This window comes from Glandiceps talaboti, chromosome 8, assembly GCF_964340395.1.
Source record: "Glandiceps talaboti chromosome 8, keGlaTala1.1, whole genome shotgun sequence".
Taxonomy (NCBI): Eukaryota; Metazoa; Hemichordata; class Enteropneusta; family Spengelidae; genus Glandiceps; species Glandiceps talaboti.
This window is the reverse complement of record NC_135556.1, coordinates 16,761,190-16,779,049: the sequence shown is the minus strand read 5'-3', so window position 1 is coordinate 16,779,049 and position 17,860 is coordinate 16,761,190. Positions and strand designations below refer to the sequence as shown.

At 34.8% G+C, this 17,860-nt stretch overlaps 1 protein-coding gene across 1 annotated transcript; it reads right to left on the bottom strand.

Annotated features, from left to right (window-relative positions):
• Positions 1–5,410: 5,410 nt before the first annotated feature.
• Positions 5,411–12,781, bottom strand: LOC144438684 (asparaginyl-tRNA synthetase-like). Its single transcript, XM_078127826.1, has 11 exons — positions 12,731–12,781; positions 12,173–12,293; positions 11,369–11,590; positions 10,618–10,739; positions 9,599–9,731; positions 8,782–8,880; positions 8,183–8,220; positions 7,579–7,645; positions 7,133–7,267; positions 6,554–6,678; positions 5,411–6,230 (listed from the first exon to the last, which is right to left on the bottom strand). Exons 2-11 carry the CDS (start codon positions 12,248–12,250, stop codon positions 6,086–6,088), a joined length of 1,164 nt encoding a protein of 387 aa, XP_077983952.1. The 5' UTR covers positions 12,251–12,293; positions 12,731–12,781; the 3' UTR covers positions 5,411–6,085.
• Positions 12,782–17,860: the final 5,079 nt, after the last annotated feature.

The window sequence follows — 17,860 nt, the reverse complement described above, 5'->3', positions numbered from 1 at the left end:
GGTATTCAAATAAAATGTTAATGATATGTTAATAATCAACATTGAACATCAGCAACAAGCAAGCTTCATCTCACAGTGGAAAAACAGCTTAAATAACAGAGAGGAAAATGGAAATAATAACTGCAAACTCAGAACATACAAACTCATTAAATTAGATTTTAAGCTTGAACCTTATCTAGAAAAATTAAATAACCCAGAATTGCGATCAATAATCTGTAAATTCAGACTAAGTGACCACAGACTTGAAATTGAAAAGGGTCGTCATCACAAAATACCAGCTAAAAGCAGATTATGTAAAATATGCAACTCAACCCTTGTAGAAGATGAAAAACACTTTATATTACAGTGTCCCCTGTATAATTTACTCAGGCATGACCTCTTTAGTGAAGCTGCTAAACATATTAATAATTACAGAAACTTGACAGAAGAACAACAATTTAAAGAAATAATGAGCAACAAAACTCTAATTATCGCACTTGGAAAATATATCAAACTTAGTAATATAAAAAGGGAGCACCACCTACAAAATACTCATAATATATAATTTGAAATGTCTAATTACCCTTCATTATTATTTTTTTCATTAATATTATGTTTCAACTCGTTGAATAGTTATTGTTGTTGTTTGTTTTGTTTTGTAGTCTTTATTATGATGTGTAATGTTACTTTTGAAAAGCCTATAAGTGCTATTATTATGATTTTTTTCCCCAATTTTATTTTATTTGTACCTTTAACAAATCCCCAGGGTTTTGTTACGTGTAATCAATAAATAAATAAATAAATAAATATGCATGGTAGGTAGGCAGGGCCTGGGATCAAGTGAGTGAACGACTTGCTACTGCTAGTACTATAGTATAGTAACCCTAGTCCAATAATATGTCTAGTAGTAGTACAAATCTTCAAATTTGTCATCCCAGGGTTATGATGATAGATCCGGGGAAGCTTCGAAGATATATATTGTACAAACCAGAATACTGTATTTTAATACATGTAATGATAATTAATTTGTTCATTTGTAAATGGTAGTATCGATCTATCGATTGATATCTCCCTCTTGAAAGCCAGGCTTTGTAATAAATTATCGATTTCTCATTGGGGTCGATGAGTTTATCCGTAGTTGACCGGAACAGTATACAATGTACCTTTAAAAACAGAACAATTTACATGTAAATGCAAAGCAATTAGGTTTACTTTAGAGTTTCAGGGAGTCATCACGTCTTTTGGTTTTAAACCATTGGAATTTTTTAATTTAGACCTTCAACTTTACTTATGAGGGCATGGTAGTCTATCATGGATGACACTTCCATGATTAGGGGGACGTGGTTTGATTTTGATTTTATTTGGCAAAAAATATTCACGAAACCCAAAAAAAACAAAAACGGAAATAACACTACAGCTTTCACAAACAAACAAATACAGCATGGAATACCTTTGCCGAGGATAACACAAAAAAGTTTTAACAACTTATTTCCATTGTGGTCCTCCAACATGAAACATTACATAGCATAAAAAACGACGGAAAAAAACCCAAAAAAAACAAAACAAAAAACTACATAGCAGACAGAATATACTAAAAAAAACTGACTGACCCGGCTACTACATATGGAGCGAGGCCAGCCTACAGTAAATAAACGAACTCACTTTCTTCCAATTCATACAATTTCTCGTACATAAAAGCTTTAACACTTTTCTTAAAAAGTTGCAAAGAGCTGACATTACGAATACACGAAGGTAGACTGTTCCAGATTTTTGCGCCAGATAAACGGAATGAATGTTGACTTTGAGTATTGAAGGTTGGAATATAAATAGAGGAAGAACTAGATCTGGTGTTGTATGAATGCCTACTACTGGTTAGGCTGAAATGATCGGAAAGATAACTGGGTGCATTACCGTTCAGCACTTTATAAACATGATTTAGTTTTAGCTGTTCAACTCGTTGTTCAATAGGAAGCCATCCTAGTTGTTTGAAGTGTGTGTAGGATATATGAGTTCTTGGATGCAAGTTTAACACAAATCTGATCAGTTTGTTTTGAGAGATTTGTAGTTTAGATTTTGTACGTCGGGTTAGGCTTTTGTACCAGTAGGAGCATGCATAGTCATAATGGCATTGAATTAGGGCTGAAGCCAACAATTTCCTAGTGTTAAAATCCAAAAATTTAGATTTTCGATATAGAAATTTCAGTCTGGCATAAACCTTTTTGAGAACCTTTTCAGCCATGCCCTCACCACCAAGCGATTGGTCTAATTCTGCTCCCAGGTAATTGACTGATGTTTTGTGAGTGATTTGGGTATTGTTACATACAACATTAAGTTTAGTGTTGGAATTAAGTTTACGTTTTGAGCCAAACAGAATTGATTCGGTTTTTCCTAGATGTAATGATAATTTGTTGTCAACTAACCATTCACTAACTGACATGAGTTCCTTACCTAAAAGCTTCTCGATCTCTACAAGCTTATTACCAGAAATTAACAAGGCGGAGTCATCAGCATACAGGAAAAGTTTACAGCTGACAGCAATTTCCATATCATTAACATAAATCAAAAACAACAGTGGCCCCAAAATGGAACCTTGTGGAACACCACAACAAATATTTTCAACATCAGACGAAATACCTGACACATCTACAAGTTGCTTTCTATCGGTCAAGTAAGATGAAAACCAATCTACAGCTGAGTCATCCATACCTATGGCTTGTAATTTACCTAACAAAATCTCATGGTTCACCGTGTCAAAAGCTTTCTGTAAGTCCAACATGACCATTCCTACAAATTTCCCCTTATCCATTTCCATACGTATGTGATCTGTTAAGACCATTAAACACCTATCGGTAGAATAAGACGAACGAAACACAGATTGATACATATACAGAAGGTTCGAATCTTCAACATACTTAGACACCTGATCATGTACGACTTTTTCAAAGACTTTAGAAATTATGCTTAAAATAGACACGGGACGGTAATTACTGACATCAGTTTTATTGCCCTTTTTATGCAAAGGGACTACTCGTGCATTCTTCAAATCATTGGGCACTTTCCCCGACTTAAGTGACAAGTTGATTATATGCTGTAGATGAGGGGCAATAATTTCGGCTGCATCTTTTACGAATCTGGCCGGTATGCCATCTAGCCCAGTGGCTTTTGCAGATTTAATATTTTGGAGAACTTTGCAAACGATGTCCTCACTAACAAGAGATAAACTAAACGAGTTTGGAAGAACACCCCTATTAGCATAGAATCGTTCCACACTCGGTATGTTAAATCGACCTGTGCCAGTAGGGAGTTTCTGCACCAAACTTGTAGCCACAGTAGTGAAAAAATAGTTGAACTTTTGGGCAACCTTTGATTTATCAAATATGATTGACCCATTGTCTGAAAGGCCAAAGGATTTAGCTGACGTTTTAGATTTTAAAGAGGAGCCAAGCTCCTTTAACGTTTTCCAGATCTTCTTTGGACAATATTTTCCCTCCTCAAGTTGAGCACTGAAATACATCCTTTTTGCATCGTCAATCAGCCTTTGAGTATTATTTCTTTCTTTTTTATATTCATTGTAGATATCAGTGTTATTAGACCTTTTAAATGTAGAGAAAAGTGTATCACGTTTTCTTATACTGTTTAAGATACTATCATCAAACCATGGTTCTGATTTTTGTTTCAGACGGATCTCCTTTAAAGGAGCTATTTGATCTAAAGTACTTTAATGAATAACGATTTAAAAGTATTCCAAGCAGAATCGACATCCTCACATTCAATAACGCTAATCCAGTCTGCTTCTCGCAGTTTTTCATGAAAACCCTCCTTGGAGTAAGACTTCAATGACCTTAGTTTTACACTGTTATGCTGATTTATTTTTTGACGAGTAATCTTTCTAGTACAGTAGACCATGCAGTGGTCACTTATCCCAATATCGATCACACCACTATAGGAAATTTTATCAGGATCTGGTTAATGAACAAAAGTAACTATCTAGGCCTACCTTGTACACGTTCCTAAAATTCGTTACAAGTATCGAGGAAAGGTCTAGACATTGATAGAATATGAATGTTTATGATTATGGTGATGTCAGGTTAATTGTCTTGTCTTTATTTTGACCCTCTCGCCATAAAGTGCTTTTTATTTGAACTTCTCATTTCAGTTAGTCCATGGTTTGTCAAACTCCATGTACACCCATTGTTTTAATCAAATGTTGGTGTCATGTGACACACTGCCTAAATATCAGAAGTTTGGTAACCAACTTTTGAACTTATTGGTATCTCTGTTTCTGACCGTCAAACAACTTTTGTTAGCGCTTGTTATGGTCCATTACGAATAAAACCCACTTCTCGCGCTCTCCCTCAAGTTTAAGATTCCATAATAAGCGCGGTTTAACAACATTTGCTTCGTAGCACATTTCCTTTCATCTTTTGTGATTGCCTATCATGATTATTTTTCAAATGCACAGAAATAAACTTTAAAATGTAACTTTATTCCTTGGTGGAATGAAAAGAACCAAGTCTTTTTGAAAAAATCCTCTGACAACTCGGACATCTTGACATCTTGACAAAAACTACAATTTGGCTTTGTGGTTTGCCATCACAAGAAGTACATTGTACAACATAACTTATACAGAATAAGCCTATCCATAAGATTTTGTTTTCAATTTCCTTTCGTTGAAAATTAATCAAACTAATCTTATTCTTTGCTTACAAAATTTCCAGACTTGACAAAGTAGAAAACCTCCTGAAACAAACATTACTTTAATCAGCCCAGCAATGTTTGCCCAAGTCTTTTGACCAGAATTCCTATTTTTAAAACCAAGAATTCGTCACCTATATACATCCAAGGTGTATCCAATTAATCAAACACTTTTGGACCAAAAAAATCTACTTAGACCAACTTTGCATATCAACAATTGGTCATTTATTTTTTTTATTGTAAGTTTTTGAACACTCACTCACTTAATGGCTAATCAGTGCTACATGTATTACCTTTGTAAAAGACTAGTATTTAGCTGTTGCTATGGGCATTTTTTCAGTGGCTCACGCTATCGATGTACCTTTTTTGGTTATTTATTCACTTGACTACCCATTAATGTTATATTTGAAATCGAAAATGCTGTTTGTCTGTTGTAACAGACATGGTCTTGGTTGCTAGGTACACATGTTTACTTAGAAATGTTCACTATTTTAGTACCTCTCATATTTGCACCATGCACTGTAATTTTGCTGTTGCTATGGGTCTGGTCTGAGTTGCTAGGCATATTTGTATATTTTAAAAATGTTTATTTATATGACTACCCATCACTGTTGTTATCTTAGTCGAACACTAAATAGTAAATTTTCCACTTTCAAGATGCACTGTGTGAGACAATTGCTTTTGTTGTAATATTTTGTCTCTATAACATTTGAAAATAACATTTTCATTGTGACATGATAAAGAGATGTTGGCCTCTTTTGTTGAGTGATCTTATACATCAAAGACTAAATACTACTAATGATAATTTTTACTTGTAAATCCAGGGTACAGTCGGGTGATAACCATTCCCTGTGTATATATAGCATTTGCAAAATCTGTGTGTACAGAATGCGTGGCATTATCTTGGATCCAGCATCAAATCTAATCTTGTTGGACTATAAGATGGATTCAGTGGTGGCAATTTATTCATTTTCTCTTCCCAATGGGAGGAAAAAAATACTTCACAAAAACAATATAATACAGTCTAAAATACTTGAAAACATGGCAAACGTTTGAATACTGAGTAAGTTCTGAATTGCTACAATGTCAAAGTTGAAGGCAAACGTTACAGAATTCAACTCTTGTGACCTACATTCCTGGTCAAACAAGTCATCTGAGAGGTGAAACTATACAACTGTGTACACTCCTAATAAATGGAGTATAACATAGTGTATAGTATGTATCAGAATACTGAGTAGCTGGAAACACATATTACTCCTTGTACTTTACGTAGTGATACGCATAAATGATAGCAGTATACACCTATCCACAGTTGCATTAGAAATCAGAAAACTTTGTCTGTCAGTTTAGTATTGAGAGCTCCTCATCAAATATGACACTACAGCTTAGAATGTCAGTAGTTACAATACTATCAGAGCATACACGAATGAGGAAATCGTGGGAACGGAATAACGTCTTTGATATTATGAATTCCCAGAATGCACTGTAAATAGCGTTCAAATCCCATACCAAATCCTCCATGTGATACGGATCCATGTCGGCGCAAGTCTATATACCTGAAATTGAAACAAAAAAATGTTGACAAAACAAATTTATCCATCATGAAGAATCTAACTAATCTAACTTCACACTTGGTGAAGTTAGTGGTGGCACCATCTTTAATAACCAACAGGGACATTTTTTTTGTTACCTTACAATAGAGGGCAGTGTTCAAAAAGCTTTGGGTTCCTGAGAGTCAAAAAAATACGGTAGTTCAGGACATAAGAAACATGAAAATAAATAAGACCAATCTAAGAAGTGAAACTCAAATAATCAAAGTATTTCAGTACTACAAAATGATAACTACCCCCGGTAATTAACAAGTTTACTATATCCCTACCAATCATATTCATCTTGAAGGCCAAGCTTTATGAGTTTTTCTTGAAGAAGATCAAGTCTTTCTTCCCTCAGACTTCCACCAAATAGTTCCCCAACACCAGGAACTAATAAATCTACAGCAGCAACCTTAAGATATAAACAGAGATAAATCAAGATTAGATATTCCAAAGAATAAGGTCAGCTTTTGTTACTTTCAAAGTTTTCTCTTGATGTCAGGTGCTGAGGTGAAATCAGTTATCTTGTTTAATTTTTCCATCTAGCCGTCCATCCATCCATCCATCCATCCATCTGTTTGTCTGAATAAATTATTTTTTAGATTGAGAAAGTCTTTATAGTGTGCCATGTTATAATAATGTTTTCTGTGAAAACAATTGTAGATATAAATGCAGAACAGGTGAACCTATATTGCAATTGACTTTGTCTACACTTCTGTCTGGGGGATGTTTTTGAAACCATACCAGACTGTAAGATAGGTTGTGTCACTCCACTCTCACTGCTTTACTCTCTCTGATGTGTGAGGGTGCCCCTTCACGGCATACCTTACAGACTACAGTACATATAGATATGTAACAGTACTTACTGTGGCAGGCTTGTCCTGGTTTTCTCTTGCATAGAATGGTTTCAGTGATGCAGGGTAGTCTGTGACAAAGACTGGTGTATTATCAAAATATTGCACTAGAAAGTTTTCATGTTCACTTTGTAGGTCACTGCCCCACTACAACAAAATGTTTAAAAAAAAGAAAAAGTACAGAAAAAGCATTACCAAGGATTTACATGTTTTAACCTCTACTTTGGATTAGGATTAGAAACACAACACACATCCCACCTCCTTACTACATACATACATACATACATACATACATACATACATACATACATACATACACACACACACACACACACACACACACACACACACACACACACATACATACATACATGCATGCAAGCATGCATGCATGCATACAGACAGACAGACAGACAGACAGACAGACAGACAGACAGACAGACATATATATTACATACCTCTGTGGAAAATTTAAACTGTTCTTTTGTTTTTTGGAGTATATTGATTGCTTCAGTGTAAGTTATTCTGTTGAAAGTAAAATATACAACATATGAGAATAAATGTACCTTTCTTAGAAAAGACAACATTGTTTGGAAACAGTGTGTCATCTCAGTGTGAGGTTCAGCGATAAAATATTTTTTGTCTGAGTCAAAATGAAAAAGAAATGGGTGTTATTGTAATTCAACACATATGGGATAGAGGAACAGCAAAATATACATTTGTCACCAGAAATTGTTGTGTGTCATTGTCAAGTCAAAGACATACATGTGTGCTTCACCATTGCTAATAAAAAATGGGCTTTCTTGAGAGTCATCACATAGGAGATGGGGGAATATCAATTCATACCACAACACAATTTGTAAAACAAAAAAATAAAAATAAAAATGCTAATTTTTTAGCTATTTATACTTAGTCTACTATGTTAATATATCTTTTTGCAAATTCAGCCTGTGTGTACACTGCACTACATGCAATTGCATAGAGGGGTTGAGGGATGGGATGTGTTATTTAGGCAATCAATAAGATTGCAAATTTCTAAATAAATGAAAATTTATCAATTACCTTTTGTATTCTCTTTCAAGGAGAAGTTTCAGTATTTCCTGTAATAAACACAAAATTCGTTAGGATGACGTCAAGTTTGTTGATAGACTAACTGGCATAATTTGGCATCAAGGAGGCTATCTACATGGAGCTGCCCCAACAACTTAAACAGAAATGAAGAACGATACTTTATCCCTAGATCTATAGAGGCATTCTCCATAATAATATCACTTTGAGACATGATTGTGAGTATGACATGATTATAGTAAACAGCGCCACCTATCATACAGGGAACAAGACTGATAGTTTGCAGTTGTAAATTCTCAGCTTATATCAAAGTACTAGTATTTTGTGTATATTGGTTAAATCTCCAGTACTCAACACAATATATGACTGATACATTTCTTTAAGTAATAAGCCCATCAATATAATATTGTATTATCTATATTTTTACATCTAATTCCAAGACTCAGGGACATTCCCCCTCATTCTCAACTATTTTATTTGAGATTTTCTATACTGTATGTAACTAGGACTTCTTTCACATGCACATTACAAATTCTTAATCATTATCATCAAATATTGGTCACAATCAAAAAAGAAACCATATCAATAATCACCTTTTGGTTTGGAGAAACAAATTTAAAAAATAATTCTACATCTTCTGGAGACTTCTCGAGAACTGTTTGTGTGGAACACTTTACACAGTTTTCCATAATCTACCACAAAAAATTATAAGAATATTGGTTAGTGACCATGGATACATATATACTGTAAAAGGACAGGTGTCATAAAATATCTGCATTCTATTTAGAAAAGGGTGCTTTCCCAATTGACAAAGATCACTGATTCATTGAGGCAACTGTTTCTTTTTGTTTATGTAGACATAAAAGTTGCCTTCATCGTCAGAGCAAATGCCATGACCATGATTTAATATAGCTTGCTACTGCAGTGAAGAGGATCTGCAACATTTTCCGGATGCATTCACATTTAAACGGACATGAAAACGTTTAAGGTAGAATGCACCTCAGGGTCAGATTTCTCTGAAAATCAGAGTTCTTCAATTCTCTTCAAATTTTACCAAATGAAAGCTTGTACCAGGTTCTTTTGAAATAATAAAAGAAATCTGGGGGTTCACCATCAAGGAAATTTTCAGTCTTTTCTTTTCCCCTGGAGTAAACACAGATTTGGTGGCAAATGTTTGATTCTAAAATTACGAAATTTTGATATCATTTTGTCTATTTTAAAATCTGCACAGTGACCCCAGATTTTTTTTATTGATTTTAACTGACAATAGATTGGAGTTTTCTTGAACAAAGTAAAACCAAAAGTTTAAAAAAAAAAAAAGCCTTTCCAAGGCATATTCTTTATTATACTTCTACCTAAGGTAGGATTTTTTCAGAGCTGTTACTGTCCACAGGAGAAGGAACTATTTACCAGCATAATGTCTTCTAAGCTATCTGTAAATGCCATTTCTGCTTCCAACATGTAGAACTCTGCTAAATGTCTTCTGGTTTGTGAATTCTCCGCTCGAAAGGTTGGTCCTAATGTATACACCTTAGACAATGCACTGTTGCAGGATAGGAAAAAAAAGACATTTCCTTGAACCATGTGTTATGAATTTATATGATTTGTATGATCATATCAATTTCAAGGGGTGTGAAGTCATCCTCCAAATCATGGCCTATTGTGGTTTATGGTTTTGTCTAATACTGCCAATGCCAGTCATCAGAAAGATGATTGTTACAGCATGAGAATCTGTGTTTGCAAAAAAGTATTAAGTTTTTCAAATCACATATTAATGTGTACATTCTGCTCTACATCATATATGTAATGATCCATATCATGTGCTATGCTCCATATCCTTATGATTCATATCATGTTTACTGTGATCCATATGGTGTATACTATGATCCACATCATGTGTTATGATCCATATCATGCAAGTTGTGATCCAGATCATGTATACTTTGCTCCATATCATGTATGCTTTGAGTCATATCATGTATGTGTTGCACCATATCAAGTATGCTTTGAGCCATATCATGTATGTTATGATCCACATCGTGTGTTATGAGCCATGTCATGTGTTATGATCCATATCTTGCATGTTGTGATCCATATCATGTACACTTTGCACCATATCATGTATGCTTTGAGTCATATCATGTATGCTTTGCACCATATCATGTATGCTTTGAGCCATATCATGTATGTTATGATCCACATCGTGTGTTATGAGCCATGTCATGTGTTATGATCCATATCTTGCATGTTGTGATCCATATCATGTACACTTTGCACCATATCATGTATGCTTTGAGTCATATCATGTATGCTTTGCACCATATCATGTATGCTTTGAGCCATATCATGTATGTTATGATCCATATCATGAATGTTTTGTGCCATATCATGTATGTTATGATCCATATCATGTATGTCATGATTCATACCTTGCCATGACTTCCAGGTGTAACTGACCAGATACAGTCAAGTAAGCTGGTACATCAAAGAAATGATTTGTTGAGTTTTGGTCTTCTGCTTTTGATTGTGTATCCCTGTTTGAGTTGCTTGGCTTAAAAAAACAAGATGGGCAAACTGTCAAACAAAATCAATACTTAGTCATACAAACTGTCCTATGCCAAGTTTAGTAACTTTTTACAACTCTTAACACTCAAGTAAAGCATTTCCCCTGCTTTTCATGATCATTTATAGCATTCACATCAAGTGTAAAATAACACTGTAGTAGTCAGTTCATTAACAAATTGACTGTGGTTATATCTAGCTTTCAGTGAGATGTTTTATGTATGACATCTATAACGTTTACACTCTAGTCATCGACTAGTCACTTATTTTGCACTGCTGACATTGTGTACAGATTGATTACATTGAGAGACAGCACATACTGGACTGACGATTGCAGCACTTGAAACAGTATTCTTGTACACTTGATGTGGATGCTATAACTGATGGTGGCAAATCACGCAAATATTTTACTTAAGTGTTACGAATTGTAAAATTTGAGTCTTTCACAAACCTAGATTTATTTATTCACATTTAATGATTTAGACTTTACAAAATGTATAATACACATACATTTAGTTTAACAGAAAACTGACAAATCACATATGGAGACTTTAATTATGTAAAACAACAAAACAAATCTGCCATGAAAAGTGATTGTTTTTGAACATATAACTGTACCTCTATTTGGAAGAGTTCACCTGCACCTTCACAATCATTTGAAGTTATAATTGGTGTGTTGACATTAATAAAACCATTGTCTTGAAAGTATGAATGTATTGCCATGGTAGCAGTGTTACGAAGTCGAAGTAATGCACCAAAACTGTTAGTACGACATCTGAGATGAGGAAACTGTCTTATATAATCATTAGTATGTCTTTTCCTTGCTTGAAATGGATACTCCTGTTAAACAATACACAGACACACAAATGACAAAGCAGAATTTTCCAATCAATTATACCCTTCAGTGATACAGACGATACACTAACTTTCTGGAAAAACATCTCTTTAAGGGATCTGCAGGAGAACAACTTGTCATGTGGTTGCAGTTACTGTTACCATGGATACTACTTACCCTGTGATACTGTTATCATGGATACTACTTATCCTGTGTTATAAACTTATAGTTGTCTTGGTTACTGGTTACTTCATGGTAACATTTATTATGGATACTGTCCTCATTCATGTTGTTTGTGTCATGGATATTAACATCCTTGTTATTGTTGCTATGGACAGTACAATGCACTAAGATTTTTTTTTACTATAAAAGGTACTACTGATACTAGTTACTTCTGGTTCACACTTGCCAAGAGTATGGCTTACCATATGAACATAGTTGTTAGGAATATGACATTCCTCCCTGCAACCGTCACCATGGACACTAAACAAACTTTGAAGTTACTATGGAAACCAAACATTGTTTTAACAGCTACCATGGTCAACATACTTGTTATAGTTCATTACCATGTCATGGATATTACTTACCTCTGGGTTACATTTACCAACGACATTGACATTGTCAGCATGAACTTCTAACAGTTGGCCTTTATGAGAACTTTTCATCAATTTACCCTCAACTGACACTGAACATCCATAGGTAAGATCCCTGTTTAGAATAAAGTACATGTAGTACATTTCTAAGTCTATCGTCTGGCAAAGATCCACTTTCCCTTTGTAAGTCAGGCAATGACAAACTGTTTGCAGAAGCAATAGATATGTTGACACAACAATTAACATCTAAATATGAATTCTTTGGTTGATAACAACTGTAACTTTGACCTTTGACAAAAAACAAGGCATATTAGACAACATTTATATAATTTTTATTGGACATAAAATCATACATTCATACAAACCAACTAACAAATATGCACATTATTCATTAACGAATATGTGCTTCTTTCCACCTGTGTCCAGACTGTCTAGTTCATCCTAAATTTGCAGTCTAATAGTTATAGCACCCCTAGTGGTCAAACTATAGTATCTTTTTATCTTTCAAATAACTTGAATATGACATACAATACAAATGGCACTGATACATACTTTGATTGTAACTTTGGTTGAAGTACAACTTGGATACTTTGTAGACATGAGCCATCATTAATGTCAATAAATGTAATGTCTTTGTGTGATCTAATAGCACGAACCCAGCCCTGAATTAAAAACAAAACAAAAAACCACTGTGTTAGTTGGGAGTATATATATTCTACAGTAACAGTAGGGATTTCAGTCACGGTATCCAAGAATAAACTGAATCCAATGAATACTCATTGTAACTACCTATTTCATTACACTAATGCAAAATCGATTCATTATCATGATCGGACAAAATACTAGTATTAGTATATACATTGGGGGCCAGTCTCCCTTATACATCAATGGTATAACACAAGCCACAACCCACGATCTTAGTATCTGTTGTTCTGACACACACACACCTTTACTGTGATCGAATTCTCTGGTAGCACATTCTCGCTTCTTACTAACGATTTAACGAATCGGTGATTTGCGCAATAACTACGCCTCAATACATCGCTACACAACTTCGTCGTACGGAATGAAGACTTCAAAACACATGTTGACAGCGCCATTTTGGAAATTACCCATTTATGGCAATAGCTGAAAAGTAGTATTAAATAATGTTTTGAATATTTGGAATGATTTTGAAAGGATAACTGTATACCAATTAACGTATATATATAAACAATAAGTGGTAAAGTAGATATAAGTAAAGAAAATACAAAAATGTTAAATGTAAATACGTCATTGTGATTTTTAACGTAAATGGGTATGTGAAGAAATGTCGCATTATGATTGGCCGAAGAGGAGCGGAAATTACAAATGTCGTTCTGTCGTTCCAAAGTGACGCTGATTTCCCTGAACCTTGAGTTTGTAGGGATTTGGCGTTTATGCACGGCTACTGTAAGCAATTGAAACAGATATATACTTTTAGTGACATTGGCAGACCGGAACAATAGTTTCAAGAGAAGAAATCCGGTCAGTGGAACGAAAACTTGAGAAAGGTAAGCCTTACAACAAATGATGCAGACGGGACTCACTCACTGACTTTTCACTAGGAAACAATATTTCTATGCTGCTAGTGTTGAGATGGGGTAAGTGAGATTCATGCCGTCCTGAAATTTATTCAAGCCTTCAGGGTGAGTTTAATCTAGAGACGTAGCTATACGGCTCGATATATAATACTGGCTTGACTGTCTTGACAAACATTTCAAACCAAATAGGGCCACTAAGGTGAGGTACCCATCCATACTTATGCATTTATTTGGAATACCAAAATGAAGGAATAATTTGAAAGTTGATATCACTAGGTACTGAAGTAATACATTCCCGTTGACGTCCGTAAAAGAGTTAGAGTGAAGTAAATGCATGTAAAGTTTGTATTTGCTTTATATATATGAACAAAGAAATTAACCATAAACTGTTGACCGCTATAAAGAAATGTTACATGTAGCCACATTCTCTATGTGGTGTGGAGAGTTTCTTTAGACAGTAACACAATGGCAAGTCTCTTGGCTAACAAAGTCACACATATTGATACTTTCAATAGTCCAGACATTACATTTATTTCACAAAATCGTTACCATTTTTCTATAGTTGGTCTAACCTTGAATCCAGGTGAATGGGGATTTTGAATTTTGATTTTCCCATCTTGACGTGTTGGGGAAATAAAGAATTCAAAACCCCCATCTGCATGGATTCCAGGCTATAGTTGGTCATAAGATAGCTCAGATTTTTTGTGACTGTGTATCAAATGCCCCATTTTGCTCTAATAAAAATCTTTAGATAGATATTTGCAGCTGTGGATCAGTATTTTTGTCAAAGGAAAATCTGGTTAAGATGACTATAGAACTGATACCAAACACCACAGACAAGTACTAATCATTGACAGGACACTGTTTCCTTCAAGAATATTCTGATAATGCTGTATTTTCCATGTGGTTTCAGTTTCAGACATGTAATGGTTTGATATTGGTCAAGAGTCAGCATGGCTGAATCAAGAGCACTAGTATTGGCTTCAGTATTAGCAGTCAGTGACAATGTATTCTACTATCCATGCTGTCAGATATGTTATTGTAAAATTTACCAGTTGGATAGAAAAGAGAAAAGGTAAAGGTTACAAGTCATGTTTAGCTATAGCATGAAAATAAATCAACAAAATGAGAATAAAAAAAATCTATGCAAGGGAACTGAAATACAATATCTCCTGAAGTACCAATGTACCAAATAGACTAGATAATAGATGATGAAACAAAATAAATGAGATGGTCAAGTGAGACTTCTCACTGACCTCTTTGTAGTTACATTGTATATAAAGGTTGGAAATTGAAATTAGGGTTTTTATTGTATTAATAAATTTGAATGAATTGGGAAAGTAGCCCAGTTTTAAAGGCTCCAAAATCATAGAAAAGTGAAATTTTCCTTTACGTTTGTAAAATTACTGGAAATTGAAAAATTAAGTTTTTTTTATGTACATTTGTATTAATTGATTTGAATGAATTGGGACTCCCTATGTAAAGTAGTCCTGTTTTAAAAGCTCCAAAATTATAGAAAAGTGAAAGTTTCCTTTAAAATTACTGGTTTTCCTTTAGAAGTATAATTAATAATTTGATTTATGCTTTCCTTATTTTCTGACAGTTTCAAATGCAATAAATGTGGATGTTACTATTCACTGAATGAAGTCAACTATAGGTACAGATTACAACTGTCCATATCAGATCGTGGTTTTACGTCAGGTTTAACAACATTTGGTAAATGTTTAGAACCAGTCTTTGGCACTTCAGCTACTAATTTACACAGGTTGGTATTAAAAAGTCACTTTTATGTTATTCAAGTGGTAACTAACTAGTCAATAAGATATGACATGACCTTTCACCCTATCAGCCATCACTTTCATGTGAAGAGAGGGAGGATTAGGGTGGAATGACACAACGTACGTTACTGTCTATACTTTCAAAACTGTTTTTGTTGGCATATTTTATATATTTTTGAATTTACATTTCTGATGTTGAAACTTTACACATCAATCATGTATGGGTTGTCATTGCCAGGGTGGTTAAATCACTTGCCTCTTGCCACTACCGCTAGGATTTGAGCCCTAGTCAGGGTTTGATTAAATTTGCAATGCTGTAAGTAAGAAGAGGGTATTATTCAGTTTGACTACTGAACAATGCAGATTTTTGTCAGGCACTCTGGTTTCCTCCTGCACTGCGCTAACACTGAACCCATGAGGGACGGCCCTCGCTGAACTCTTTGGGAGAAAAGTCTTTCTGCTTCAGGATTTACTTCTCCTATCCAGTATGAATAATATAATAAAGATTATACTCTTGGTTGATAAAGATAACGACTGGAGGATTGAATCATCAATCACATTTGTTGCAACTGAGAGAATTTTCCTCGTCATCTAAATTATTATATTTTTGCACATCTTTCTCTCTTAGAATAATGGCGCAACTTTCTACTCAGGACCTACCAAGTTCTCCAGAGGACATCCTGTACTCAGCTGTTGAGAAATGCCTGGTTGGTTGCATGTTTTTATTTGGATTTAAAACTAACAAGTCAGACCAGAGAAGTTTGTCACAGAAACAGTACCACTCTCCTATCAGACTGGAAACTATTGTGACACAGAGTCACAGGAATCCCAACAGGAATGCATACAGTGATAAACAAGTACCCATATCTTACCAGATGATGAGAATGGATGGAAAAAATAGAAAACATGATACAGTGACAGTGTTGCAGTGTTTTTATCAACTGTTGTCCCTTGATTTAGGACTGTCAGAATTCAGTCATCAAGGCATAGGGATTGATTGTGTAACAGATGCAGCAGACAGCTATAGTGTCGATTTTCAAACAGGAATAGGTACTGGTCACAGTGGTGATGCTGAAAGTGGATACATTACTAAGGATAGTATAGCCATGGCAACAAGAAGATCCACAATATCAGAGAGTGGCTGTTCATGTTTATCTGCATGTGATCAGACCTCACAAGAATGTAATGAAAGCTTGGATTGTAAACTAAGTTGTGAAGGCACCAACAACAGTACTCTGTCAAATTTAAATTCTACAAGGAAACTGAACTTGACTGATGGCTTAGTGACCTGTGATGAAATGAAAACTAGAGGTGACAATAATACCACTATTGTGATGACCCCAGTGAGATACTCAACAGACAGAAGGATCACTACTTCAAGGAAGAATATTATGGACACAATTTATGATGCTGGGTATGGAGAGTTTCAAGGCAGTGGTCAGACGTCTCAAATGGCCCATACATGTAGTGATACTGGGATTTGTGATGACTTATCATTGTCTTCTGATGATGATGATAATGATAGTTATTTGGTTTTACAGGATGAGAAGATATTATCTGCAGTAACTGATATGAATACCAGTTCAAACTTTGGACATTGTAGAAGTGACGTACAGAAAAATGAACATGGATTCAGTGATGCTCATATCATGGATGACATTGAAGAAGAAGAGGTGTCATATCATGGTATCAATTCTACAAGAAATGGAGACTATCTATCATTTGAAGAATATAATGTAGTGGGAGATGAATCAAGTGAAGTACATTCTGATCTTGGAAATGTTTACAGTAGAAAGAAACCAAGTTGTGTTGAAGCATATGAAAACAATTCAAACGTTGTAAATACAAATACTTGCGAAATTGACAGCAGACTTTCAGAAGACCATGTGCAATATAATAGTAATGTGAAGCAATCTTGCACCAATGTGTCAACAGAATGTGAAACAGTAGATGGTAGCTGGTTGTCAACTGAATGTGTTGGAAGTCAGGCACAGAGAACAAAACCTTCCAATTGCCCAATGTCATCCTATACAAACAAATATGATTGTACAGATGACTCCATACAAAATCTGTGGCTATATGAAGCCAGTATTCATCTCGAAGATTTACCAAATTCAGAAAATCTCAGCGCATTCTTGTCAAACTTAGAAAAGAGAGAAAGTGAGAATGTGCAACAAGATGATTTAGAAAGTCCATTACATCTAAATAATGATATCAGTACTTGCTCAGAGTCTACATCATCTGATGGTGGTGGTGGTGGTGGCATACAGACCAAAACACTACCGGTAAATGTGAGTATCGAATCTCAACACAATTTTACAGGACACAACAACTCAGCACAA